The 27,942-nt window shown below is 41.2% G+C and overlaps 1 protein-coding gene across 1 annotated transcript; it reads right to left on the bottom strand.

Annotated features, from left to right (window-relative positions):
• Positions 1-63: 63 nt before the first annotated feature.
• Positions 64-27,251, bottom strand: gcc2 (GRIP and coiled-coil domain containing 2). Its single transcript, XM_088608959.1, has 23 exons — positions 27,073-27,251; positions 26,060-26,116; positions 24,514-24,598; positions 24,035-24,102; positions 23,345-23,449; positions 20,597-23,014; positions 19,686-19,746; positions 18,109-18,209; positions 17,769-17,867; positions 16,785-16,904; positions 16,020-16,184; positions 15,386-15,490; positions 14,419-14,581; positions 13,854-13,954; positions 13,650-13,727; positions 11,600-11,737; positions 10,807-10,928; positions 9,494-9,670; positions 8,667-8,881; positions 6,271-6,465; positions 4,942-5,081; positions 3,477-3,678; positions 64-2,597 (listed from the first exon to the last, which is right to left on the bottom strand). The coding sequence occupies exons 1-23, from the start codon at positions 27,076-27,078 to the stop codon at positions 2,521-2,523; spliced, it is 4,998 nt and encodes a 1,665-aa protein (XP_088465085.1). The 5' UTR covers positions 27,079-27,251; the 3' UTR covers positions 64-2,520.
• Between the last annotated feature and the right edge of the window lie 691 nt (positions 27,252-27,942).

Here is a 27,942-nt window from a genome sequence, read left to right as displayed (position 1 = left end):
TGGGCAAAGCTGCTTTGGGGTTTGAGATAAATGTTTAAGACTTTTAAAGCAAGACAAAATACGTTTAAGATGGCATCATGTTTTATTTTAATCTTTCACAGTTTAAGCAACAGAAACTGAGTTTGGTTAAGAATTGCACATTTTCCATTCTTGTTCCAGCAGCAAATTTTAAATATATTAAAAACATAATAAAATAAAATCAAGTTTGGACATGTGAAAATGCTGACAAAAACGGCATGGCATAGAACCCTCAGACATCACAAAGCTTTCACGTTGAAGATCAGTCTACAAAAACTACTTAATGTGCAAATAAAAAACATGTCCCCAGTCACCCTTAGACAAACTTAAATTCACTTTAAGGGAATTTGCAGTAATTGTATTTATAGTATAAGTGCACCTTAAAGATTAACAAGGTACAGTCTATAGAAACTTAAAATAACATACATTCATCTCCTGTTTATACTTTGTCAGAGCCCTTCCTGTTGCTCAGCACAAATTAATTAATGCAGCTGCCTTAGTAACATATCTTCACCGGTCCACATAATAAACATATATTATTCTTGTTAGGAGTTCAGTCATGGTTAAACGTATGCATGCTTCTCTATGTCTCTTCTGAATTTTTCATCTTTGTGGAGTTACTGTTTGTCCCATAAATTAAATTAGATATTTATATTGCCACACTAGCTTTCAGTGAGACTGGAGGTCAGTGACAGGAAAGGGAGTTAGTTGAGTCCCATTCTTTTAAAAAGGCAAGGGTCAATGTGACCTAGATCTGTAAAATAAGGTGCAGTTAACTTACTTCTAACTTACACAAGTGGATGTGTATTTTAAACATGAGAACAGGAGGCACTTCTTCACACAAAGAGTTGTGGGAGTATGGAACAAGATACCCAGATATGTTGATGGAGCCTAAATCCTGTGCTTTTTCAACAGTGGAATGAGATCCTTGGATTAAATGACAACTAACTACTGAATGGGCTAGATGGGTCCAACGACCTCCTCTGGTTTATAACCTTTATGTTTTTATATTTTAAACAGAAACGGAGAGCAGCTCAGCAAGTGAGGAGTGAATCACACCACAGCATTTATTTGTAGCAGTTTTTAAACTCAGCAATTTGCATCACATTTCATATTCAAACTTCCAACATCACTGTCAAGTGTTTTTGCCTACACGCAGCAGTGTGTAAGTGCCTGGTATTTTAAAGTAAATGCACTGTTTGCAGGGCCTACTGCACACAACCAATTAATAAAAATCTAATTTACCAAATGCATCACAAAGGCTATCTAGTAGCAATCAGTAGATGTAGTATTACTCTATGTTGCAGTTGTGACCGCAATCTTTTTGTACCACCCAAAATGGAAAAATCCACCTCTCCCCAAAACTTTTGTCACATTTTTCAACAGGATTTAGACAGCAGTTGTCCTATGAAAGGCATTACTGAATGCAACGCTTCATTTTTGATGCACGAAAGACACCACGAATAAACCCCGTAGTGTGATTCATTGCCAATGGCACTAGCAAGGAGTGGAGACTGAACCCTATAGTCCACGTACTGTATCACTCTGCTGAGCCCGGATCTCATCGGCAGCCTGACTGGGACCACAATTCCCCAAGCAGCAGAGCAAGTGCTGGTCCAGCAGGGTCATCCTGGTGAAACCGTGAGTCCTGCAGCTTCACAGCGACATCAGAGTGAGTGACATGCTGCCCCTCCAATATGCACCAAATCTCCCCTACCTACTGCACAGCTTAAAGCCTGTGAAACAGAGGGCATCTCTGACAGCTTGGCCTGTTCTCCCTGTCCGTGCTGCGCCAAAACTCTAAACAAAGGGCAATCCCCCAAAATAATGGTAGAATCAAGGAAAAAAAAAAGGTCATCCATATTCTAAAAATACAGTTATCGCCTTTCAGTAAATGAAGGACTCTGAACATTCGTTTCAAACCATGCACATAAAATGTTTCCAACAGAGCCCGAGCAGAATCCTACACTGGCAAGGACTACACTGCCTTCCTTGTGGCCTTACTGGGATGGCAGTGAGCTGTTCTGACAGGGGAAACTCCAGGTCTGTGCACATTGTACAGCTTTTCATAGACCTTTACCAACGCCTGGAATTGGGTTTTGCAGTTACAGCCTTTAGTATTGTGTTATTTTCATAATTAACTACTGAATAAGTTATGGATGACAGGAGGGAATATTAAATTAAGGAACTAGAAAACTCATCCTTGGGCTGTAAAGCATTTTTTAGTGCTTTTCTCACTTTCAGTTTAAATCAGCAATTTTAAAATGAGTACACAATACAGGCCATTACTTTTTCTGTAAATGCCTAGTGTCAGCAATGAAACTCAACAGAAATCAAAATACATACGTACAAAGGTCTGTAAAAAGAAATCTCATCCAGTTTTACAAAAATATATATCTGTCTTGGAACATCTGCTGTGAAGCAAGGAAGCAGATGCATGGACAAGCTCTCGTTGGTTTAGAACGGAGCAGGTGTGGAATGCACTTGGAATCCGCAGGTTCCTCATCTTATTCCCGACCAGCTGTGGAGATAGGAGGTCCAGCCTGTAGTCCTGGTGGCACCCGCAGCTTCCTCTTCACCTACAAGGTTACAACTTTGCTCAGTGAAACCATCCTGGGCAGCAGGATCAAGCACGTGAAATTATACGCAAAAATTGTGCCACTCAAAGGAAAGCTGAAAAATTGATTCAAACACTTGGCGATGCTGCCTATAAAAGGACCTCGGAGATGCTCATCCTTCTCCACGTTGGGGGAGCACAGCTGGAGGGATGAGACTGCAGCAGGACGCACAGTCCTGTCCCTACCAGGCCCTAAAGTCACTGCAGCCTGATGGGAGAGTAGGGGCCAATGTTACTGTGAGGGCAGGCTGCTCTCAAGTACCTCCCTATTGCACAGGCTTCACCACCAGAGCATGGTGTATTTTTCTGTAACATATTACACAGCCTTGTTCTTGTTCTCAACCAGAGGCCAGTCAGAGGAGCTGTAAAGCTCAGCAGGCTTTGCAGGCACAAGTTACTAAACTGAACTCTTACGTACATGCTCTTATTTTTACAACCTTTTCTGTTAAAAGCTTTGTATTAGCTACATTGTGAAAATTCAAATAATCTTTTTAACATTTCTCAGTTAAAATTAATGTACAGTTTACATGCCTTAGTGTCTGCCCGCATAGTCCAAGTCCAAGCATAGTTCAAGACAACCTTAACATTTAAAACCCTATCTTGAGTCCGGCTAAGCTCTTTGCATTGAGACAAATGTGCGGCATGGAAACCAAAAGGACAGCCAGCACTAACTACTAACACCAATTATGAGCTGCATTTCATCAAACGAAGCTGATGGCAGGAAGAGACAACCGATTTCAGGGACGAGAAGGTCAAAAACAAAAGTAAAAGAACTCAGGGTGAAGTGTTTGTCTGTTCATTGTGCAAAGTGATTGAATGCAGGGCACAGCTGTGCTTTTACCCTGGGCGATGGCAGACAGCTTGCCCTTCTCCTCGGGGCTGAGCTGTAACATGGTGTGGATGACGGGCAGGAGGGCTTGTCTCTCGCTGCCAGACTTGAGGAATATGAACTGCAGCAGGACGTTCTTCAGGTACTCCAGGTTGGCCACAGACTTCTCCCGCTCCTGGTTCCTCTCCAGCCTCCTCACCTCACTCTTCAGAAGCTACAAGACAGCAGAGCCCTGCCGGTCAAAGACCTACTGGCTACCCTTTCAAATACCACAGATGAGTTCACAACGTCCAACTGAAAAGTGGAAAACCTCTTGCTTTTAGTAAGGGAGACATTTGGGTGGGGCTACTAAAGCCCCATGAGATGTTTCAGTTCCCTGAGCCAGGCTCAGCAAGCACAAACATGAAAAATACTTCAGGTGAACAAGCTACAAAACAGGAAAACTGGAAGCAGAGTAAGGCCTGCAGTGTTCAGTATCAATTTAAATTTAATTCTAAAATATTAAGACAAGGACAAACTGCCCGAGGCGGTCTTTCGTGCCATGATTTTCAGACATTAGGCCGGGAGTTACACTTTGCGAGGTGATGTCAGGGGAAATCAAGGTTGGATTTTTCGCAGAGCAATTTCCTGCTCTGTTAGCGAGGGAGTTACACAGACTTGCGGGTCTCCATCCCTACAGTAACTTTATATCCAATGAGTTCTTATGTTTATGTTAAGTTTTTCCTTCTGCCCAAATGCCACAAAGTTGGAGTCTTGACCAGGACCAAGAGAACCTTCTGGTGGTACAAAGATGCCAGGAGTATCCTTGTCACCTCAAAATGCCACTGTGACAAGGGAGTTAAGGCAAATGCATGAGATGTTCTGCATACTGCCATGAGATTACAGACACTGTTTCTCTTTCATTCTCATTGTCAGCATTATACAACTGATCAGTGATGTCCAATACTGCCCCACTGCCACTGTAGAAGGAAGTAATAACTACACAGTCAACTGCTGTGACATTAGGTTTTCATCATGCACCAGAAAAAACACTCCAATTACTTCCCAACTGCCATGCTTTTATCAGGCAATGTATGAAGCCAGTTTTATTATGTGACTTCTTCAGAGAAAATCAATCATATTAGGCAGGGCACTCTCAGCCTAACAAGCTACTGCCTACAAAAACTGAGTTGATGCAGCTCTTGGAATGTACTTGAACCCATGTCTATCAGCACAGCCAATGCAGAGAGACAGGTGACTGGTTCTGTGCTGCTGACCCAGAGCTCCAGGTTACTGTGATCTGCTTTCGAGAGAGAAACGGATGACTAGCTCTGTACTGCAGATATCGAGCTCCAAGGTTACCATGATCTGCGCTCGAGGAAGGCAGGTTACTGGTTCTACGCTGAAGACACTGAGCTCCAGGTTACTGTAACCTGTCCTCTTAAGGGAGGTAGGTAGACCACAGGCTCTATGCTGCAGACACTGAGCTCCAAATTACCGTGATCTGCTCCATCAGAATGGCATTGGTGGCCTCGGTTTCATGGAGGAGACTGTTCAGGTGTTCAATGCTTTTGTTGGCGGTGCTCAGCTTCTGTGTCAGCTCCTCCCGGGAAGGCTCTGCCTGCCACACAAAAGGATCTGCAAAAACACAATTCTGTGTGATTATCTGACTGGGTATGGAAAACCATTTCATGCCATGAACTCCACTGAGAAAAATTCCTAAGGAGGGAGGTGGAGAATAATTGCACTGATACATTTACTCTGACCCAATATAAACAGTCTATCTGAGAACTTTAAATCTTTCTTATAATGGTTCTCAAATTCAATATGTATAACAGGTTGTTAAACATAATACCATGTTTTTCAAGCATGATAAAGTAAGAAATCTTTAGTGTTCAAAATTCTATTGATAACTTTGCATTAATGAAAAAGAATATGTAAGGTTATAAACACAATTATTGGAACTAGATAAGAGCAAATCAGATACTAGGGGACATCAACTCGGATTTAGAAAAAGTAGGTCTTGCATATTCTCTGTAATAACACACAAATGTGATAATTCAAAAACGTTAAATTCTCAAGTTATAGGTGGACATTCAGGGACCATGTGTGTTTCAACTTAACATTGGCAAGAAAAGTAGAAAACACTGTACAGATAAGCGTTGAATGCTCAAATAGGGGTGCTGTAATCGGAGACCACACAGGATGTAATACAGTGGATCTGTATTATGACCACTGCTCCGAAATCAGTCCAGGAAAGAAAAGACATACATTTCACTTAAGGGAATGTCCTACACAGACTGAAGGAACTGAATGTTTTTAGTCCTCAACAAAGATTACAAGAGGACTCAATACAAGTATCCAAATTTCTCAGGCCAATGGACATCTTTAAAATGAAAAGGAACATGAACCAGAGGACAGAAGTGAAACCTACATGGAAGTGCATTTAAAACCAAGAAAAGGAGGCAGATCTCAGCCAAAAGGTTTACAGACGTGTGGAATAAGCTGTTCAGCGTTTTTTTTGGAGCTTAATTAAAGAAAGAGCTGGATGAGATCCTTCGATCAATTAGCTATTATTTATGAAAAGGGCCAGATGGGCCAAATCTCCTGTTCTGATTCAAGGCACCGCTCAGTGACCTACACCTAGTAAATGTTACAAAATCCACATCTTTAATCATGACATTAAATGATGCCAAATAATTTTCTAATCCAATGCTCAACAACCTACAGAGAACACAGTTGAAACGCTCAGTTCCGATATGTTTTGCTCTTAGTTTGCTCATGCATTATAAAGAACCAGCAGGGATTCAAACAATGGCCACAGGACCTGTTTTGGGATCAGGGGAGTTGAGGAGCTGCTCTAGAGAGGGCAGGTGTGTGCTGGCTGAGGACACAGACTCCGTCTCTGTGGTCTCCATGCCCTCTCCCTCCTCGCGGGCCGTCGAGTGCAGGTCAAAGGTCGGGAGGTCAGCTGCCTTCCTCTCCTGCAACGTCTTCCTCATCTGCTGGGCAGGTGCAGGACCTGAAACACAAGGTGACAGGGCATGATTGCTAAGGTGAAAGCCTAACTGGGCAGACAGGTGTCAGATCACTCAGCTGATAGAGCAGCACCCTAACACTGTTCTCATGTAATGTCGGGTTTCTGAGGAAAAGAGTACCACAGATGGGATGCTAGAAGAATAAGTGGCATGTCTTCCCCTAAATTTGAAGGGAAGCATTTAGTTCACATGTACAACGAGTTGTTTTTTAAAGAGTTTCAGAATGTTTTACATTCAGATTCCGGAAACAGCAATATCATGACCAAGATCATGCTCTTCATGCAATTCCACCCAGGAGGTGTATCTTATAACATACAGACGGGATTCATGCCCACTCCTGACACTTATGTTTGTTGCAAAATGTTTCTTTAATTCAAAATATCCACTGTCATTGTAGCTATATGTTATAATTGATAACACCAATATTAAACTAGGAACAGGTAAAGGCTGATTCCATGCTGAAAGGCAAAGAAAAGAAGAACTCATCTCGGCTGTGTAGCCTCCTTCAGGTGTGTCACGGGTGTGCACCTTGTAGTATGGAATGAAACTTTACCAGTTGCTTTGCAGTCTACGCATGCTGACGCAGCTCCCGACTTGAATAATAAACTGGGTAATGTCCAGCTGTTCTTAACAAGCTTTAAATTACATTTTAATGCCACAAGTGGTCCACCAGAGGGCACTACTGTGTAACCCACTGATTATATGCCAAACTAAACAGCTGTCAAACAATGCACTTGGACACAGAGCTGTGCTTTCATCAAAATCAGTTTAGTTTTTTTTCAAAAAAGAATTCAGGAGAAAAAATGCCATCAAGAACAGGGTTTGCAGGGTCTTTTTGTAGATCAAGTTTCTTCCACACACCCTCTTGAGCCTATTGAAGTCTCCCGTCATAAGAACAGAGTTAGGGTTAGCTCTTAAGAAACACATTCATATTGGACAGCCAGGGGATTTTAAGATAAAAAGGAGGCTTTGTACAAGATATAAATTGCAAAATGCTGAACATTTCTTCTGGCAGCTAATTTTAGAACTCTTCAGACAGACCAGGGTTCTGTAAGCTTTCTTGGAAAAGAGGGAAAACTCGCCAGTCAGCAGGACACAGGCAGCTCAGCACTGACAAACAGATCGATTGAGGGAGGACAGGCTAGCGACCCCGTGAGGAGAGCAATACACACATCCTTCTCCTGAACCCTGTACAAACTGGAGGTCTGCTACCCGACCCGAGCCTGACGGGGCCCGATAAAGTATCGGTTTTCGGGCCGGGCTCGGTTCGGGTTTTCACGTACAACTTCAGGCTCGGGCCGGGTTCGTGTTTGTTTTCTAATAAGTGAAAACGAATTAATAATAATTTGTTTATTATTTTATGTTTTCAATGTATTTTTATTAGAAGAAAGTTGTGACTCATTTTGCACACTCGCTTGCTCGCATTGTAAAACTGTGTCTGTGAGGATCCGGCTCCGTGTGTACATGTGTGTCTATTTGCTCTGAGAGGAAAAGAGAGTGACTGATTTCGGGTTTGAAATTTGGCAGTACCAATCGGGCTCGGTCGGGTCAGGTCTCAAGGTCTCAGGTACAGGCTGGGTTCGGGCTTCAATTTCATGCCTGTGCAGACCTCTAGTGCAAACCACCTTTAACATCCATTTTTGTTTGAAAAAGTTTGTTAAATCAGTCCTGAATAGCACCTCTTTCTCAATGTTAACCATCTCAAAATGTTTTTTTTTTTCAAATGAAGATAAAGCCAGCTGTCTGTTCCTACCTCGTTAATTTCAGTAAAGTCATAATTTTAATGAAACATTACCAGACTAAGTAGCCATTAAAAAACGTAATGAAAGTGTACAAGCTCATGGGCAATTTAATTTGGGCCAATCAATTCAGAATACTTAATACAACATGGTCTGAGGAAAGGTATTGTGCAAATGAATAAAATTAATCCAGAAAGTCACTTTCTTACAGAACTGAAGTAGGCACCAACTTCTTATTTCAAAATCTAGAGTAGCTGGTGTAATATACTGTAGGCGCAATAATTTAGATGTAACAGGCCTGAAATTAGCAAATCATTCAAATACCACTTGCTGAAAATACAGCAAAACACAAGAGTCTTGCTCAGCCAAAAACTCCTGCACAAAGGAAAGGAAAGGAAAGGAAAATGCCGTTCTTCCTAGGAGCGGAGCATTCTCCGATTTCTTACTGGTTACGTTAGGTTCCTTCGGCTGCAACAGCTGGGATTCCAGCCTCCTGATCTGATGCTGCAGCACCTCCACGGTCTTCCTGTGCTCCTCCTGTAGGTGGCGCACCTGCTCCCGGAAGCTGGCCCTCAGAGCTTCATTCTGGGTGCTCAGCTGGCTCACCGTCTGGGTGTGCTCAGACTTCAGCACCAAGTTCTCGGACTGCAGGGAGCACAGCCTGAAACAGAGCGAGCCTGAGGTAAGCAGGGGAATAACCTTTCAGAGATCACTTAACTGCTTAACCCACCAAAGAAACCACTATGAAGCTTGACAGATCACCACTAAGGCACAGACACCACTAAGAAGCCCACGCTTACTGATTGCTGTACTATCATCACGACAACTACAAGAAACAGATGATTAAACCTTGAAGAAAAACCCACTTCCAGAAGGCAACTGCAACCAAGCCTCAAAACCACATTTAGTATGCCTGTATCCTAGAAGTTGTGCTTGTGTAATACAACAGTTTCCCTGAGCAATGGATTGCAGAAAAATGGAGAGAAAGCGTTTTTTGAGCCATCAGGTTTATAGAAAATCCACTATAAAATGTCAGGGGCATTATTTAGTACGACCTTCAATCACGCCAAAAGGCTCACCACCTCACACTCAGTTTACAACCAGCTTCACAAGCAAACTAATACTCAAGGCCAGCAGATAAGTACTAGCAGGTAATGACGTGTCCATTAAAGGTCAGGTCTACGCTGAACATCAGTGACCAGACTCCAACATGTTTAAGAGCTGACAGGTGAGATATTGTCAGCACTCCAGAACACTGCCCCCGGCGACTTGCCTCTCTCGGAGCTCGGCCTCCTTGACGACGGTCTCCTGCAGGATCTTGTTGTGCCGCTCCAGCAGCGTGTCATGTTCGGACTGCAGCTGCTGCAGCTCGGTGCTGCTGACCTCCAGGCTCTGCTGGCTCTCCTGCAGCCTGAACCTCAGCTGCTCCACTATCTTCTCCTGGTACTCTCTGCAAGGCACACGTACCAAGCACCAGTGAGAACAAGGGATACACATACACACAGAGCACCGTACACACCTCTACACATACACAGAGCACCAGTGAGAACAAGGGATACACGCCTCTACACATACACAGACAGAAAAGGAACAAGTAAAGGTTTATTCCATGCTGGAAAAAGAAGAAAAGAAATACTCTCTGCAAGGCACACACACTGAGCACCAGTGAGAACAAGGGATACACACCTCTACACATACACACCGAGCACCAGTGAGAACAAGGGATACACGCCTCTACACAAATACAGACAGTAAAGGAACAAGTAAAGGTTTATTCCATGCTGGAAAAAGAAGAAAAGAAATAAAACGTTTCAGCTATGGAGCCTTCTTCCTAGTACGCCTTGTGCCTCTTCCTAGAAGAAGGTTCCACAGCCAAATGTTGTGTTTCTATTCTTCTCTTCTCAGCATGGAATAAACCTTTACTTGTTCCTTTGTAGCCTACGCATGCTGACCCAGCTACCTACTTGAACACACAGACAGAAGACCACCAAAGACAAGGGACACATCTCTGCTTGTGGTAATTACTAAAACTCCATTGTGACAATAATGAACCTTTTATAATTACCCAGGAAATAAAAAATCAAAGACGAGTTACAGTCAAATCTCCTGCCCTAGCCTAGTTTTTTGCCTCACATGGAGCCCTGAATATTATTTAATTTAATTATTGGAATACCTGATTATTTTCATCTCAACGTCATACTTACACGGAGGTCAAACCTCATACCTGAATGACTCGTGCACTGCTTGGAATATGTTAGCAATAGCACAGTCTTCCTAGCATGCAGAGCTCTGAAGTCATTTTATACACAGATACCTGATGTAGTGAATGCAGTTAAGTTCTACTTAAATGTGAGCAATTAAAATCTAAAATAAAAACAATGAAAAAAACACAAAATACAGAAAAAATACAGCATTAAGAGGAATACTTCCAGTAACAGAAATTATAACCTTAGAAATCAAACCCATCTTGACTAAAAAATCAAATTTTACACACAACAACATGAAAGTGCAGCTGGAAATAAATATGACAAAGTTTCCGAAAGTATAACTGCTTATTGCACATGATAAAGACAAATAAAATTCTACCTTTCCTGTTTGGCCATGTCATTCTCCATTTGAGTGGCAGACTTGTTTTTCTGTTGCTTTAAGACGTTGTGCACACGCACTTTATAGCTTTCAAATTCCGAGGTCGTCGATGCCAGTTCTTCCTACAAACCAAAAACAGCAGTGTGCAGGAAAAAAGGCCTGGCATCATTTACACATTCACAAAGTACAGTACACAAGCTCGAAGAAGAGCTAACCATCGGAAAGCAAATCAACAATTTTCAACATGCTGGGATGTATGTACTGTTTTACAATCCACTGCTGTAATTGGTGTGCTTATACACACACACACACAGAGACACACCTTCAGCTTGTGCAAATATTGCAGATGACCGTAATAGACCCACGAGCAGGAAATATGTGAAATGTTACCGTTTCTGTTGGGTGGTAGCACATGATCCATCACCAACCATTAGGCCTGGGAGGAGTATCAGTCAAAATGTCATTTTATAATTAAGTTTTGTGTAAGCCATTTAGCAGTCGTGCGTTCGCCTACTCCTAAAATGGAAAAATCAATGCTTGCTATTTATAAAGGCCAGCGTCCAGAGCTTTTCCCACAGAATGCAGGGAAAGTGATCTGGAAAGTAGGATGGCACAGTGGCAAACAGGCGGAAGGTGGGAGACAGGGGAAGAACTGCTGTATCTTCGCCCCCACCATCTGACACGCAGTGGCGCAGTCGGTCAAAAATCAAACCTTTCAGCTTTGGTCATTTTCTTCTTCAGCGAAGCCTGTGCTGTGGAACCGCTTTTGCAAGCTTTCAGGATGACTGCGTACCTTCGCATTGCGGCACTCCTCCTGCAGGGTGGCGACCTTGTACTGAAATGTGCTGGCTGCGCGCTGGTGCTGCTCGGTCAGGGACCTCAGGTTCTCCTGCAGCTTGTGCCTCTCCGCGGTCAGATCGGCATTCTGGATCTGACAACCACACACAATCACAGGGTTACAGGCACTTCGTCGCACAAGATCTGCATCTCATAGGGCAGCAGTTAGGGGACCACCCTCCGAGCTGCAGGGCCACAGGTTTGAGTCCCTTCTGCGGACACCTTGGTTCTGACCTTGAGCGAGTAGGCAGTTTATGCCTACTGCTCTAGTTTTCCCCCTAGAACTACAGATCTGGGTATCGTAGTAACAGAACAGACCCTCATCCAGGTGAGAGTCAGATGCCCTCAACCCTTCTAAAGCTAAAGAAAATGGAATAAGCAACAACACGATGAGTCACTAGGCTTGAGTATCAGCTTTGCTTTCAAGTTAACACATTTGTGTAGAGAAGCCCACGATCAACATATTTTAATCACAACCTAATTCTTCCATTCAGACAGAAGATATAGAAGGAAGGCACATTAGCACATATTTAAACCTTATTACGTTTAGTACAAGATCTCAGCATCACAACAAGAATTTCAATTGAAAGTGGAAAAATATTTAAAGGTACAGTGGCTATCAAAAGCATATACTTCCCTTGGATGTCATTACATTTTTTTTGTTTCAATATGAAATCATAATGTATTGAACTGGTAGTTTTGCTATTGTCTGACAGAAAATACTATGAAGTAGTCAATGTGAAAACATCCTACAGATCCTACTAAATTATGAATATAAAATGGAAAATAACTGCTAAGTATTTACATTCTTGGTGGCCTCCCTGACTAGTGCATTTCTCACCTGGAAAGTGCACTAGGACACCCTGTTATTCATAGTTTCACAGTTGTACCATATTTTCTACATTTCTTTATAATGGACTTTGCTTTGGGGGATATGTAAAGCCTTGGAATGTTTTTATACCCTTCACCTGATTGGTGCTTTTCAATAACCCTGTCACAGATTTACTTTGTAAGTTCCTTTGTCGTTACGATGTAATTTTTGTTGGGAGCTGTACTAATCAACTGTGGGGTCTCCCAGAGGTATATTTATCCCGCACTCATGTGAAACACACTAATTGTCCATTGGTGGACTTCATTCAACAAATTATGTGATGTCTAAAGACATTTAGTTGTGACATAGTTAAAGAGGGTGAATACTTGTGCAATCACTAATTTTCTGTTTCCTGTTTATAATCAATTTAGGAGGACCTATAGAATTTTCGTTTCAATATGACATTATAGTGTGTTTTGTGTTGATCAATGACATAAAATCCCAAATAAATACATTGTGATTCTACAGTGTTAATGCATTAAAATGAGAAAGTCCAAGAGGAATGAATACTTTTGATAGTCAATGAATGAATCAGCTGGGAAGCATTCTCATGTATAGTTAAGATAAAGCTTAAAATGACAGTGTAATATTAAAAAAAGGCCCCAAACACACTTAAAACACCCTTCTTCCAATCACATAAAATATGCATTGATGTATGTTAGTAATAGACATACTGAAATGAAAAACTATAATGTGACCGAAGGTGGAAAGAAGTGCATGACATTTGAAAGTAATAACTTTATATTTTAGTTACTAAAAACAGCATTTTAACAGTTCTCTGTATGGAAAGCAATACTGGAAGAGAACAGCAGACAGGCAAATCAGACATACTGAAAATTATGAAATTTAAATTTATGAAACCTGAATTATGTTTCTTAAGTACTGTCCTAAAACTACATACATTTTGCCCTATTGGATAAAGTAAATAAACACCCTAGGGGGCTTCAATCAGTTTGATTCTTGGCTTTTAACTTTACAACCACCATTAGTAACTCTGGAGTCCTTAAGGCGGCGTTGGAGACAGACAAAGAAACGGAGATGGGGAAGTCATCTGACATGGAGAGTGGCTCTTCAGAAAGAGACACACAAAGTAGGAAAGGTCTTCAGGGGAAATTCCTCTTTTTTAAGCACGCACCTTGTATTCTTCTAGCCGTTGCTGGTTAGCCTCAAGTTCCCCCTTCAATGATGCTTGAAGAACTAACTGATCTGCTTCCTACACCAAGAATAAGAACAGCAGATCCTGAATTTCATACTTTTTTAGGACATGATTGATAGATACATAAAAGAACTGCAAGTGTCATGTTTTTCTTTTCAAAACACTTAAAAAGGTATAACTCACCCTCTTCTTACTATCGGCCAGATCCTTCTTTGTTTTGACGAGCAATTGTTTCATCTTTGAGGTTTTCTCTTCTCCTTGATCAATTTGAGACTTCAAGGATGCTATAAAAGAGAGTCAAGTTGTCTTCACCTACTGCATATCAGAAAACAGCAAGACTAGGGAACCTGTGCTGTAGATCTTTCCACAAGGGAGTAATGTATTTTTCGATGAATACAAATTACATGTGTTTTGTTTGACTGCATAACATGAAATTCACCAGAAAAGTATTTTTTTCTTTCTAAACACCATTCTGGATCGCTAAAGTCCATCTAAAGTTCTCTTGGGCTGAGGTTGAATGTAGTCAAAATTAAATATTGGCTCTTTTTAAATAAGTACTGTAACCTTGAGCAACTTCAAAAGAATTTGCTCATTTGTAAAATACATTTGCCTTAAATACTAATCACACAGTCTGAACAATCTGTTCGGGGTCTTTAGGCTGCAATAGCTGAACTTTTCATTAGTAAACACAATTCTGGAGATTGAGAAGCAAGATTCAGGACGGCTTTTGGAATGAAAAACTACGTACATATCTCCTCATGCAGCATTTCTTGTTTCTTTCGTTGCATCTGATCTTCTTCTTCTAACTCCCGAATTAGACTTTCCTTGTCAGAGATTTTCTGGTTTAGCTCTTTGACCAGCCGATCGTAATCTGCTATTTCCATGTCCATTAAAGTGCTCTGCTGAGCATCCTGTGAAAAAAACAACTAGATTTCAGGTCCCATTATATTACAACAACTAGCTTTCAACATTTATTCACAAGGGAGAGGGCACGTCTGTACACTAGAAATGAAAAATGAAAAACTGCCCCCTGGTTACTAGTTTGATGTGATTCCCAGTTGTAAGCAAAGTCGTACAAAGTCTTTTTAAATGCCTGTGCTGGAGGCTGGCCTTAAAAATACTGTCAGCTTCCAAGGAGCTGATCGACACCACGAGGCATTGATGTTTTGAGCGCAGCACAACTGCAGTACATGACGGAGGGTTATAGAAACTGCATCTATGAGAAATAAATAATTTACCTACTCACTGAAACTACAATCTGTAGGACTGAAACTAGATTGACCCCCATTAGTGTAGAAGAACCTGTAGTGTCTAAAAGCTATTCACTGAAAACAGATACACATTCTATTACTGCTTTACTATTAAATGAATTATTTTTAAATACACTTCTTACCAATAGTGTGCAATACTTTTTTCTGTGTTGAACTGAGATTCCCTGTGAGACTGCACACACGAAATGTTACATGTAGATCACCATATCAAACACTCGCAAGCTCACATGCAGTGAGCATGGATTAGGGCAGCCAATTAGTAATAATATTTCAAATGCGAGCTCTATTAATATTAGCCGTGAGTGTGGCTTATAATAAAAGCAACCTCTAGAAAGAAAATAATAATGAGGTTGAGGCTACAAAGTATGCTTTGGACACATGAAGAATAAAATTTAAAAAACGTAATATCACTCATAGCATCAATACCCATTAAGATATACATGCCTTTCGCAAAAGCTCCAGTTCTTGCACAGCCTGCTGCAGCTGATGCTTCTGTTTCTGGTGTTGTTTCTGAAGGTCTTCAAGTTCTTTAAGCGCAGCACTGTGGTCCTGTGAAAAATCCCATTTAAATAGCACATACAGAATACACTATGAACACAGGACATGAAGAATGGATTTATGATGGGTCTCGGTGAGATTCTCTGCCAAATTTACTGACATTTGGTACCATGCTTCTGAGACAAAGCTTAAAATTGCTATCCGTAATAAATATCATGTGAGCCTACTTCAGTAGAGGATGGAAGAGGGTCCTCTGCTGTATGTGAAGAGCTAGGAGGTCCTTTACAATGAAACATTCTATATAAATGGAGACATAATAATTACAGTAACAAAATTAAAATCATAATAAATTCTTTATCATTATCAGTTTTTAGATTGTTGTTAAATTAAATAGATTGTTGTTAAAAAAGTGGTCATAAGAATAAAATTATGATTATGATTATTTGATAAGGTAAAATACTGGAGAAGGACTTGGATTTTTTATTGTTGTATTCTTGTCTGAACCAGCAGACAAGTGATTTTGCCCTCACATCTACATGCACACATGCTGCACATAGACTTTTTTGGTGCTTTTTTTCACCTTGACTTTTTGCTCCTTTAAAAGCTTTTCACCCTCCAGGTCCTTTTCCAGCGCTGATTTCACCTTCTGTGCTTCTAAAAGCTGGGCCTCCAGCTGCTTCATGTTGGCATGGAGGGTTTCAATGCGAGTCACCAGGTCCTCTTTCTCTGACTTTAACTGCTCTTGCTGTTAAAAACAAACAAAAAATTAATCTCCGCTTCAGTTAACCATGCACCTCTGCCTTCCATGTTATGTATTTCTTATGCTTATCCCACGAGAGAGTCAAACACATTTTTTAATAACTACGATACACCACAAAATCCTGAAGGATCTTTACTTAGGCCTCCGGGGGGGCGAAATACTTTAATAGTGTTCAGACGGTTTCATTCAGAAATGAATACAGGGTTGACATAAGAATTATTTCCAAGAAAACCTCCAGAAAAGAAAACAGCAAACAAACATAAGATACAATTTTTAACACATGATGACACACAATAAAACTGGATTGTTCAAGGACCACTGGCTGTGGATTCCATCTGCCAGGCTACTGCTCCCCGGAGGCCTCTTAGTTTACACAACCATGGGAAATGAGGGGCAATAGCAACATATTACAGCTCCCAGCACTCCCCGGATGCAATTCCACCAGATGGCAAGAGCCTCAGTGCCTGATGGGTGGCATCGTTTCTCAGGCAGAGCACAGCTGCGAGGCTGGAAGGAAGGCGGTCGCTGTCAGGCTCTCGCGGTCCGTGAGCTCCAGCTCTCTGCTCCGGGGGGGGAGGACATTACCTGTAGGGCTACAGCTTGCAGGCGCTTGGCCAGCTCGACGACCTGGCGCTCGCCGCCCTCCGCCCTCTCCCTCTCCCTGTCCAGCTGCTCCGTCTGCTTGTCGTACTCTGCCAGCAGGTTCTGCACAACGACATTATTGATGACCTGAGCACAAACCACTGGGCTATACCGTATACCCAGGGGCTTCGCTTGCTGTCCTCTAAATAAGCTGGCAGCTTCGGCTTCTTCTTTTTGTCTCTTCAAATTTGGAATTGCCTGTGTCTTGGTGTACATCAGCTATGAACATAAGAAAGGCTAGAAACCTGGAGGATGCCTTTCAGTAAGTAGTATGTAGTAAGCAATTGATTCCAGTGTCTCATTCAGCCATTTCTTGAAAGACACCAAGGTACCACTTTGTAACAACATGGCTGGGTAACTTGTTCTATACTCCCACCACACTTCTAATATCCACCATCCACTTACTGGAAGAGTGGCAGGAGTATGGAACAAGCTACCCAGCCATGTTGTTCAACCTTGGCTTCTTTCAAGAAATGGCTGGTTGAGACACTGGGATTGATTATTTACTACTACTTACCACCTGCTGAAAGGCATCCCCCAGGAGGTTTCTAACCTTTCTTACAGATCACAACTAATGTGCCCCAGGGTTCACCAAAGCACATTGAGTATCGTGGGCACACAAGTGCTCTGGAGTTCAGTTTATGGATTTTAAGGGGGGACGCTCCAGCTCACCCCATAAGACAAAAGGAACCAAGCAGGAAAACTGGCCAATATTAACAAATACAGGAGAAAAAAACAAATCAAAAGGTGAAAGGAGTCTTATCGTTTTAAACAGTCACAAGAACTGCCTGACCATTCAATAAAAAAAATCTTCTTAAAGAATCTTTTCACAAACCAAAAATATTTTTGTCCTCTATTTCACCAAAACTCCAGGAAATATTTAACCACCAGAGCGAGATTTAACTCAGTAGCAGGCCTGAGAAATACCTTGTAGCCCTCTGCTCCGTGAATTATATCCTTCACAGAGCTGGATAATCGGTCTCTCTCCACTTTCAGGGACTCCATTTCTTCTTTCAGTGTCTGAACCTGAGCAGGGGGAAGGAGCCCAGTTTACAATATTTTAACACACCATGTCATTTCACGAGAAACTTTTAAACCAACTACAAGAAATAACAGACAAAACGAACACCCAAACATATTTTGGCACTCCTCATCTGAAACAATTTAAACTGTACTATACGTTTTCATATTTAAATTCAGTAATAACTGATAGCACAGAATTTTACATCTGATGCAATGTATTTATTGAAGTACATATTTAACTTACTTCTTTCCTACTGTTATCCAGTTCTTTCTTGGCCTTCACAGCGACAGCTTTTATTTTGTTTATCCTCTCGTCTTTCTCTTTATTTTCTTTTTCCAGATTGGCTACAAAATATCATCGCATACACAGAAATAAAGAAGCAAATACAAGTCAGTAAATCAGTTAACATTTAGTACTTAAAAATTAACTGGACAGTTATAACAATGATGTTTTCCCTGTTTTCCTAACTCAAGGGTCCAACAGAAAGTTTTCAGCATAAGACACTAGCAGAAAACCTCTCTAAGAAGCAGGATGTTATAAACTCTTACTGTATGTTAAAGGAAAAGTAACCTTAGATACATAGTAGGGAAATAAACAAAGCTAAGATAATTATGTGTAAGGGAAAAGACATCAGAAATCTCAAGAAGCAACTACCATATTAAATTCCCAAAACGCTTAACACTTAAGAGGTATTGTGACTAACTGCTTGCTTTCATGAAAAGGGTTACAAAACCTGCAGTAGATTCTACATGAAAACGGAACTTAATTCCAGGGCTAGTGTGAACTCAGATTCCCTTTTCAAAACAATATCAAATTCCAATGACAAAAAAAAATCCTAAAATGCAAACTAAACTGGAGCCCTGTTTTCATTTTTTTAAATGCTATCCTGAAGGGACATGGTACACTCACTATTAAGGCAGTCTTATAAGCAAAGAATTTAATGTAACGTCATTTTGACAGATAAGTTGAAAACACATTTAGACTGGCTATTCTTAATTTAAAAAAAAAAATGTTATAACTAACACTTCCAAATATGTATTTTATTTGATATTAACTTAACATTTTAACCCTTGGGGTTAACTGGTTAGCTGAGCAACAGGCTCTGTCAGGAACAACAAAAGTAAAAAGAGCATTGATTAAAGGATAGATGAGCTCACGGCTATCTGTCACCACTTCTCATTCCTCTGCTGCTTTACTCCAACTGAGAGACATTTACACAGACGCTTTGTGAGATCCCATTTAGAATGATAATCATCACGGGAAATGGTCCATAAAAAACGTCAGACTTCAGGTTTCATTGCTTAAAATGTAAGACAGGCATAATATACAGTACCCATTAAAAGAAGCATTTAACCCAAGCTTAGATTTCTTTTCAACAGGCAAACCTCTTTTTCCAGTTTTTAGATGTACATTTTGGTTCACTCTACTGGGATCCAATCCAGATTCCAGGAGTTCTCTTGCACTGACCAAGAAGAATGGAAGACAGAAACCCAACAGTCCTGATGTTCCCTGGGCACAGGCCTTTATGGCTTCGCAATTTATTGCCTGGCAAAATGGACCACTTCGTAAAAACATAACACAATGGAAATATCCAATGGTACATCAGTGCTTGTGAGATTGGGCCTCACACCATTTTACTAACAATTCAGGATCTCCACAGCCTGTTCTTTTGAAATCGGTTAAATCCCAAACAGTGCTGGTGACTAGGCTGGCTGTTTTTGGTAATGAAACCAACAACATGTCAGTTAATAATTTCTCGGAAATGTTAAGCCTTTTCATTTCATTGCACAGTAATCCCTACATTTCTAGTGAAACATTACCTATTTGTTCACTTAGCTGAGTCACGTTTATGCCTTCAGCAGAAGAGGACACTTTGGAATCCTATGCGAGAAATATGTAAAAAAGGCAGTAAGCAAGTGAAAAACAGCAACAATGCAACAAAAAAACAGTCCAACTAGAAGTACAGATTAAACAACTTATTCATTTTGGGGTTGAAATTCGAGACCATCTTTGTTTAAAAATACTCAAAAAGCACCAGCGTACCAGTTCAGAAAACAATGATTGTCTGCAATAATCGATCGTACCTTTGTGGCTGTATTTTATCAAGCTGCATGAAATCAGACGAGAGAATCAAAGTGGAAAATCAGTGATGGTATTTTCATTTTTACTCTGGTTCTGAAAGATTACACTAAATTTAAAATACCCGTTTGTAATCCATTGCAGGAAACAAACAACCTCTGCAGGTAATGCAAAGAATTCTAAAATCCCAAAGAATGTGAAAATCCAGAACTAGAGATAGGAACCCATGTACAAAAAAACATCGAGGTAAATGTTTTAAGCGATTTCAGGACAAGTATATACAGTATACATATTTTAGGCCATTTGTTATAGGTAACCATTACATTTGGTTTCGCTACAGAAAACCGCAAGGCAATTTACTGCTGAGAACGCCAGTCAAAAAGTTAACTACAGATAGTCCATGACTTCATCCTCAGATACAGTGTTTTTCTGCCCCCTTAAGAGGGCCAAATAAACAAATAGAATAATGCAATCATTAACTAATGCCCATTTGCCCGACCTGGCACTGAGAAGCACTCTCCACCAAAGTGTTTTTTGCCCTAATAAGTCTCAGATAAAAAAAAGAACTAAAACAGAAAGAAACCCAAGATGCACTGTTTGGGCAATTAAAAAAACAGTAATGTTACAGTATATATTTTGAAAAAATACAAACCTGTAAACGTTCGATGTCTGCCTTTAACCTGGACAGCAGACCTTCCTTTTCAGCCAGGAGCTGCTGCAATTCCTCCTTCTCTCCCGTGTTTTCCACAGACAGCTTCCGGCTTTCACCTCGGAGGTCTACGTTCTCGTTCTCTTTTGCTCTGATTTTCTCCGATGCCTCTGCGATCTGGGCCAGCAGGCTTTCGTTTTCCACCTTCACCTTCTCAGTGACGCTCTTCATCTCTACCAGGTCCCTCTGTAATCCCTCCATGTCGGAAACAACGTCTTCCAGGTTCTGCTTCAGCATGGTCTTCTCTTTGCTGAGGTCGTCCACCAACGACTGCAGTTCGGCTTGTTGCTGTCTGCCCTCCTCCTTTATCTCTTCGATATCCACGAGCAGCTGATTAATTTTCTCATGGCTCTGCAGCAGTAAACTCTGCTTTTCTTCCAGAACCATGGCCAAAAGTTTTCTTACCAAGGCAGAAATGTCCCCTGCTTCCTCCTCTTCAGCATGTTCCAGTGTTCCAAGGCTAGCATCTTGTTGAAATACACCGACAATGTGCCTCCGTGCCTCAGACAGTTGGTGCTGCATCTCCTCAAGCCCTTTCTTCAGTCCATCTCTCTCCTCCGAAATAGACTGTAAAGACTGCTCCAGTTCTTCTCTCTCCTCACTAGAACTTGAGGGAACCTCTGACCTGGGTTGACCAGACTCCTCCTGCAAAGCAGCTCTTGTTTCCTTCAGTTCAGCAAGCTCCTCTTCCAGTGCCTTCAGCTCAGAGGTCTGCTGCTCCTTTTCAGAGTGCATCTCTGCTAGTTTACTCTCCAAGATTGCCAGCTGCCGATCAACAGTCTCCTTGTCTGAGAGAGCTGCTGCCAAGCTGGCCTCTGCCTCGCTGAGCTTTTGCTTTAGCTCCGTGTTGTTCTTGGAGTGGCTTTCCAGACTCTGCTGAAGTGCAGTAGCTTTACCTTGCTCTGTGCTGCACATCTCTCTCGCCTTCTTCAGTTTGGCCTCTGAATTTTTCAGCAAAGAAAGCATGCTGTCCCTGTCCAAACTCAACGTTGCCAATCTCTCTTCGAGCTCCTGTACGGCACTTTCTTTTTGGTGCAGCAGAGACAGAATCTCTTCATTTTTCTCTTGCAAATGACTCACAGATGAATTCAGGTCTTCATTGGCATTCTTTTGAGATTCTTCAACCTTGGCCTCCAGGTTGTTAATTTGTTCCAGCAGGCTATCTTTATCATTGAAGGCTGCCCTCAGCTTCTGCTGCAGCTCATGGATAGCAGAAGCTCCTTGGTCCTTCATGGTATTGAGCTCAGACTCTCTGCTCCTGAGGATCTCTTTTGTCTGCTCATAATTGTCAACTGCTTCACTCTTCTCCACGGAGAGCCTGTCACACCTACCTTTCAGTTCTTGGATTTCCGCGAGAGCCTTCTCCTTTTCGCGCTCCGACAAACAAAGGAAATGTTCTTCAAGGTCTTTCAGCTCCTTCTGATGTCGCGCCTGCAGGATGCGGAGCTCCTCCTCGTGCTGGTTGAGAGCCATCTCCCAGTGCTCATTGGTGACCTGGAGCTTCTCCTTCCAGGTCTTGGCTACGCCCTCGCTCTCCTCCTTGCACATCTGCAGCTCATCAATCTTGAATTCCAGCTCTTCCCTCTCGAGATTAAACTCCGCCTTCAGCTGCTGCAGGTCGGACTCCAGCTGCATCTTCACGTTGCTCAGATAGGTGAGCTCATCCTGCATCATGGTGTGCTGGGACTGCAAGTCTCCCAGGGCAGCCTTGAGCTGCCCAACTTCACCAGCTTCTTCTCCTGAATCTTGGGGTGCAGTGTGGCTTTGGTCACCAACTTTCCCAGTTTCTTCCTCCTCCTGCACGTCCTGCAGGCTGCTCTCTTGCTGAGCCAGCTGTTCAGTTAGCTGTTCCTGAAGCTGCAGCAGCTTGTCCCTCTGCTTCTCATACTCCTCTGCTGTAGCTTCCACCTGGTCCATCAGCTCTTTCGCCTCCTCTTGGTGCGCTTTCCTTATTTGCAAAATCTCCCTTTGAAGGTGTTCAATCTTCTTTTGGGATTCTGTCTGAGCTGCTTCATGGGCTTCGATCAGTCTTTCTACCTCCTTTTTCCTCTCCTCTTCTGCCATGTCTAACTGCTGCTGTAGATGTGACAATTTTTCCTCATAGTCCCGCCTGGAAACTTCCAAATGCTCTTTTAATACCCTGATCTCATCCTCTTGGCACAATCTTTTGTTCGCCTGGGCAGTGAGATTTTCCTTTTCGGCCACAGAATCCTTCAACATCTTCTGAAGGCGTTCAATTTCATCTTTGTGCTTCTCCTTGGTGGTGTCCAACTCCTTGCTCAAAACCTCAGTCTTTCTCAATTGCTCCTTGGTTAATTGGTCAAATTGATTTTGGAGCTCACTTAACTTTTCAGATGCATCCTGATACAACAACAATCAGACAGAAATGACAAATAAAAGGTGCTTCCGACATTACACATTCATGTATTAAGTTATTAGCTTAAGTAGCTATCTCATTAAAAATCAACTGTTTTTCCATAAATGATATCATAGCCCATCAACAGACGTGTATGTAAGATTTTAAAACAAACTGAAAAAAATTCAGAAGACATTGGTACCCTTTTCAAAAATATCTTGCATCATCTTTTATGATAAACATCTACATTTAAAGACACAAATAATTCATTAGCTTTAACTGTAGGCCTTCAAAGAGTGAAACTGCTGTGTTTTAATATATAGGTTATTCGTTACCTGCGCCTCCTGTCTTGCCTTCTCATTTTCCTTGCGAAGCAACACTAATCTCTGTTGTGTTTCTGCTTTCTCCAAAAGCACCGCTTCCAACCTTTCTGTTACTTCCTGAATCCAAGAAAAAAATTATTTATCAAAACTATAAACATCAGTGAGTCCAGCAACTGAGTTAGAGCTAAATCCCATCCATTTCAGCTGTCATTGAAGCTACAGTTTAATTTTAGTCCATGCATTTGCCACAGAAACACATACAAGTAAAGGTAGAAAAGCATTTTGTAGTGAACACTTAGTGGGCTGTAGACAAGATGAAGGTTCTTGTCTGAACTACATTCCCCAGAGAGCTATGGGAATGGCTTGTCATGCTCAGTCCCCTGACCAATTGACAGAAGACAACTGATCAGGTGGTGATTGAAAGACTAGGAAGCGAGCTTCTGGTGTTCTGCATCTATTATAGTCCAGGGCAACAATGGGAAAATAATTTAAAAACAAAACACTACCGACAGATAGGCCTGTGCACTTTGTGAGTTTCTCTTATATCCGGTTTGGTGCACCCATGGTGATACATGGAGAAAATATCTATACCAGAATACTGATAAGAAGTCACCATTTTCAATTTGCACAGGGTATGAAAGGGAGTATTGACTGCAATGAAAACTCCTGAAAGAAAGCAGTGTCACTTATGGAAACACAAACCTGAATTACTGCATCGCCTGCTGCACTACTTGACTTGGCTTTCAGTTCTTCAACTTCCTTTTCCAAATCTAAAAGATAGGACAAATTGGCAACAATCATGTCTGCCACATTGCACATACTGATGTTCGATATTAACTAACTTAAGTTAAATGTTATATCACACAAGGAGAATCATATCACATGTAAAGATAAACAACTTCTATACATTTCTGAATAAGTGTTTCACTTTTTAATTTACACTACTAAGTGTGAATAATTTGTTACAACAGTGACATTGTTGAAAAGCTTTAAGAAACAGCTAAGGAAGAAGGTCAATGGGGTTTCTTCCTTCAGCCCTGAGAAAAAAAATTAAGTATTGCTTACTTTTTTACACTGTCATAAACGGAAAGCACAGTCGACGATATTACAGCTGTAATACAAGTGTAAAACAAAAGGAGCACTTTAAAAATCAGCAAACTGCTGTTCAGACAGATCCTCACCTGCACATTTTGCTTTGAGCTTCTGCGTCATTACAACCTGCTTCTTGGAGAACTTGATGAGATCTTCTTTGGAAAGAGTGTCCAACTGAGGCGATACAAATGAAAGAGTAAAGGTCATCTGGTCTCCTTCTACAAAAACAAAACTTGGGGTCTGGAGCCATTGAACACAGTATAGCTTTCAAAATCTCTGGTCATACCGATCCTGTTCCAAAGCCAGAAAGAAAAGTGCAGCAGCGCATTTCAAGCAGAGGTAGCTGGGTTGCACAAACTCTAAATTGCTTGCATTGGTGTAGTGATTTTCATCTCAAACGTTTTCAAAGCACTTTTCATTTAGGAGGAGATACACTTAATCCAGCACTGAAGTACAGCCCCACTACACAGCACATCAAGCAGAGAAGTGTGGAGCTACTTTACCAGGTGAATTAATGGGGGGACAGGTTGTGCAGACCACAGCAGAATTTAGCCAGTGAACATACAGTAAGATCACTTTATTGGCCATATACAGTTTCTTGTATTAGGAAATTGACTTTTTGCATACTTCAACTTACTTGCCATGAGACACACAGACAGGGAGAGAAGCTTAGGGTCAGAGTGCAGGGTCAGCCATTTATACGGACCCCTGGAGCACCTGGGGTTAAGGGCCTTGCTCATGGGCCCAACAGAGTAGGATTCCTCTGCCGGCCACAGGATACGAACCAGCAACCTTCCAGCCACAGGCGCAGATCCTTAACCACAGAGCCACCCACCACCCATCTTTATGAAAAGTGTTCTGTGATCTTAACTAGTAGTCACAACCTTGGTGTAACATCTCTGCAGGACAGCACACTGTCCCTGGCCATCCTTCTGGGGCATACGTTTGGAAATTCCAGTCCAGAGGGAAGAGCACAACCTACTGGTCCACCAACACCACTTACAACAGTAACCTACCAAGCCTTGCTTAACTTCTGAGATCTGGCAAAATCAGCTTAGGAAGTTTTTAGCTCCTGTGAATATACTTGCCAACTACACAAGGAAATGATAAGCAACCACCTGTCAAAAATGATACAGTATACACACTGCTTTCCAAATGTATTTTACAACAATGCTTTACAGCTTTCACAATAATACCGCAATGGGAATCTAACAGCATGGGACATTCAGCACTTCACAAAGCAAAACCATTTTATTATATAAAAAGAAATCACCGACAAGATGGGCTCTAGGAGAATGTCTCACCTCCTCTCTCTCATCCTCAAAGTAAGATGGTGCTTGGCCTTCACAGTCCCACAAAAATATTCCTCCACTTATTAACTCATAATTTGTACTCATTACAAACATTCAAGGCATCATAAAATAACATATTTGTTTTATATTCTATAAAATCATAAGGGATTTGTTCATGAAATGCATTACACTCCAATCCACTCAGAAATGCAGAATCTACAACAAGGGGCAAGAAACAGACAATAACAGTTTTGACCAGAAACCCTGAGGGAATGTAGAAGCCCACTGAGCTGCTGTTTAAAACTGTAAATAAGGAAAGATCCTGCGTCATAATGTCTATTACCTTGGACTTCCCAGTGCCTGGGGTTGATGGTGAAGCTACCGACTCCAGATTATTTTCCTGTTAAAGCAAACAAAAACACATTTGCCACTTTTATTCATCTTCATTTCAAAGCCCACAGGTGGTGTTACAAAGCTTTTGAACTGCACAAAGCTTTTTTTTTTGCCATACCTAGACTCTGGGCTAAATGTGGGGACATTTGAAGATTCCTCAAAAGATCTATTTTTATATAAATTGAGAGTACATCACTTTGAGGCATTGTAAGAATGTAATCTGATGATTAGATGTGATTACAATATCGTTTTTCCCATGGTATCTGCAAGCATTTTATTAACCTCGGAATTCAATGGTCCATAGCACAGAGCTCATATCTTACTTTTACAAGGGTTACAGAAAGGAACATACAGCGCATTACAAGCATGATCAGACATGAGCAATGCGTGGTCAAAAATGATCTTACAATGTACGGGACGGGAATTTTCCTAGTAAACCATGCAAGCTAATGGGTTGAGGGGCCTGTGTTCCTTCACCCCTCTGCAGTATTCGTGCTGACTCGCAGTCTGCTGCTGTGGGCTGTGCGACCGGACGAACAGGAGTGTTCACATTGTGTTGTGAGCCTCCCCGTTCACTCGGGCTGTTAAAGCTAATAAGAAAATGAGACTACTTCACGTGGCAAACGGAAAAAAGAACTCAATTTCAATGCCACCATGAGATAACAACCTAAACCCCCCATAAAACCAAAACAGCTTAAAGCAAAGACAAAGGCATATAAACGACATTCTTTTAGACATTTTATTAATGTACTTTAAAATTAATAATATGCCTTTTTTATTTCAAATCAGTAAAGTATACTGAGATGTCCAAATGCTAAATTCCATTACCTACGTGTATTTACGTCTATTTCTCCTTTTGGAAAAAAGATGCTTTTCGACTGTCACATCTTTGTTGTGATAAGGGGCCTACAGATCCAGCGGGAGATCCGGTACAGTGGTCAACAAGATTTAAAATCAACTCACCTCCATTTCTGAAAGAAATCTATATGCGTACGTTAATATAAATCACCGCCTCAGTCGACAGAATACAAACAACTGGTGTGCGGCGCTACTTTACGAAGCAGTGCATTCCCCTTCACGAAAAGCACTAGACAGCTCCAGCAGCAAATCCTGCTTCCGCCTCAGGACAGCGCGTCGATTCCACGTCACTACTTGACTTCAGGAGGTTTAAGCAGGAAGTTGCTGTGTGTTGCCGTGGTGACGAAAGATATTACGATAACATTACCATTTCCTGCTTTGTGTGCAGCGTTATATTTCAAATTTGTGCTCAGCAAGACACTAAGTGACACATTCTAGTACTTTTCTAAGTGTACCGTGGAAATATTCATTTGATTTCCACGGCATTTCCGTGCATAACTATGTATTTATTTTGATGTGCCAGATTTTTTTTACCACCCCTTCATTGAATTAATTGAGTTTTACTACCTTTTTACTCAGATTCAACATTGTACTTCCTTGTAAGGGCAATTTAGTGTAAAACATTGTTGATCCAGATGGTTCATATTACTAAATGTTCCTTACATTAGGAAAAAAATAGCAAGTCATTTTTATTAGTAGTGTTTTAAACATTGCTGTTTCAGTCATGTACCATATACAGTACATTAATTACATCAATAGATTTAATTAAATAATTTGTGGGTGTTATTAGAAATTTGTCACTAACTGTGAAAACTCTAGTTTATTTCTGAGTTTCAGTTATTGTTATGCATGTTAGAATTTGGTGTTGTATTTCATTTTCTTAATATACAGTACATAAGTAATTAGGCATTGAATATCAAACAGCAGTTGTTTCTGACTCTGTCAGTCTTTAAATGGGTTACATTTGCTTATCTC

This window comes from Lepisosteus platostomus, chromosome 2, assembly GCF_059453375.1.
Source record: "Lepisosteus platostomus isolate fLepPlt1 chromosome 2, fLepPlt1.hap1, whole genome shotgun sequence".
NCBI lineage: Eukaryota > Metazoa > Chordata > Actinopteri > Semionotiformes > Lepisosteidae > Lepisosteus > Lepisosteus platostomus.
The sequence above is the reverse complement of the archived record's forward strand: the minus strand, read 5'-3'. Positions and strand labels throughout refer to the sequence as shown.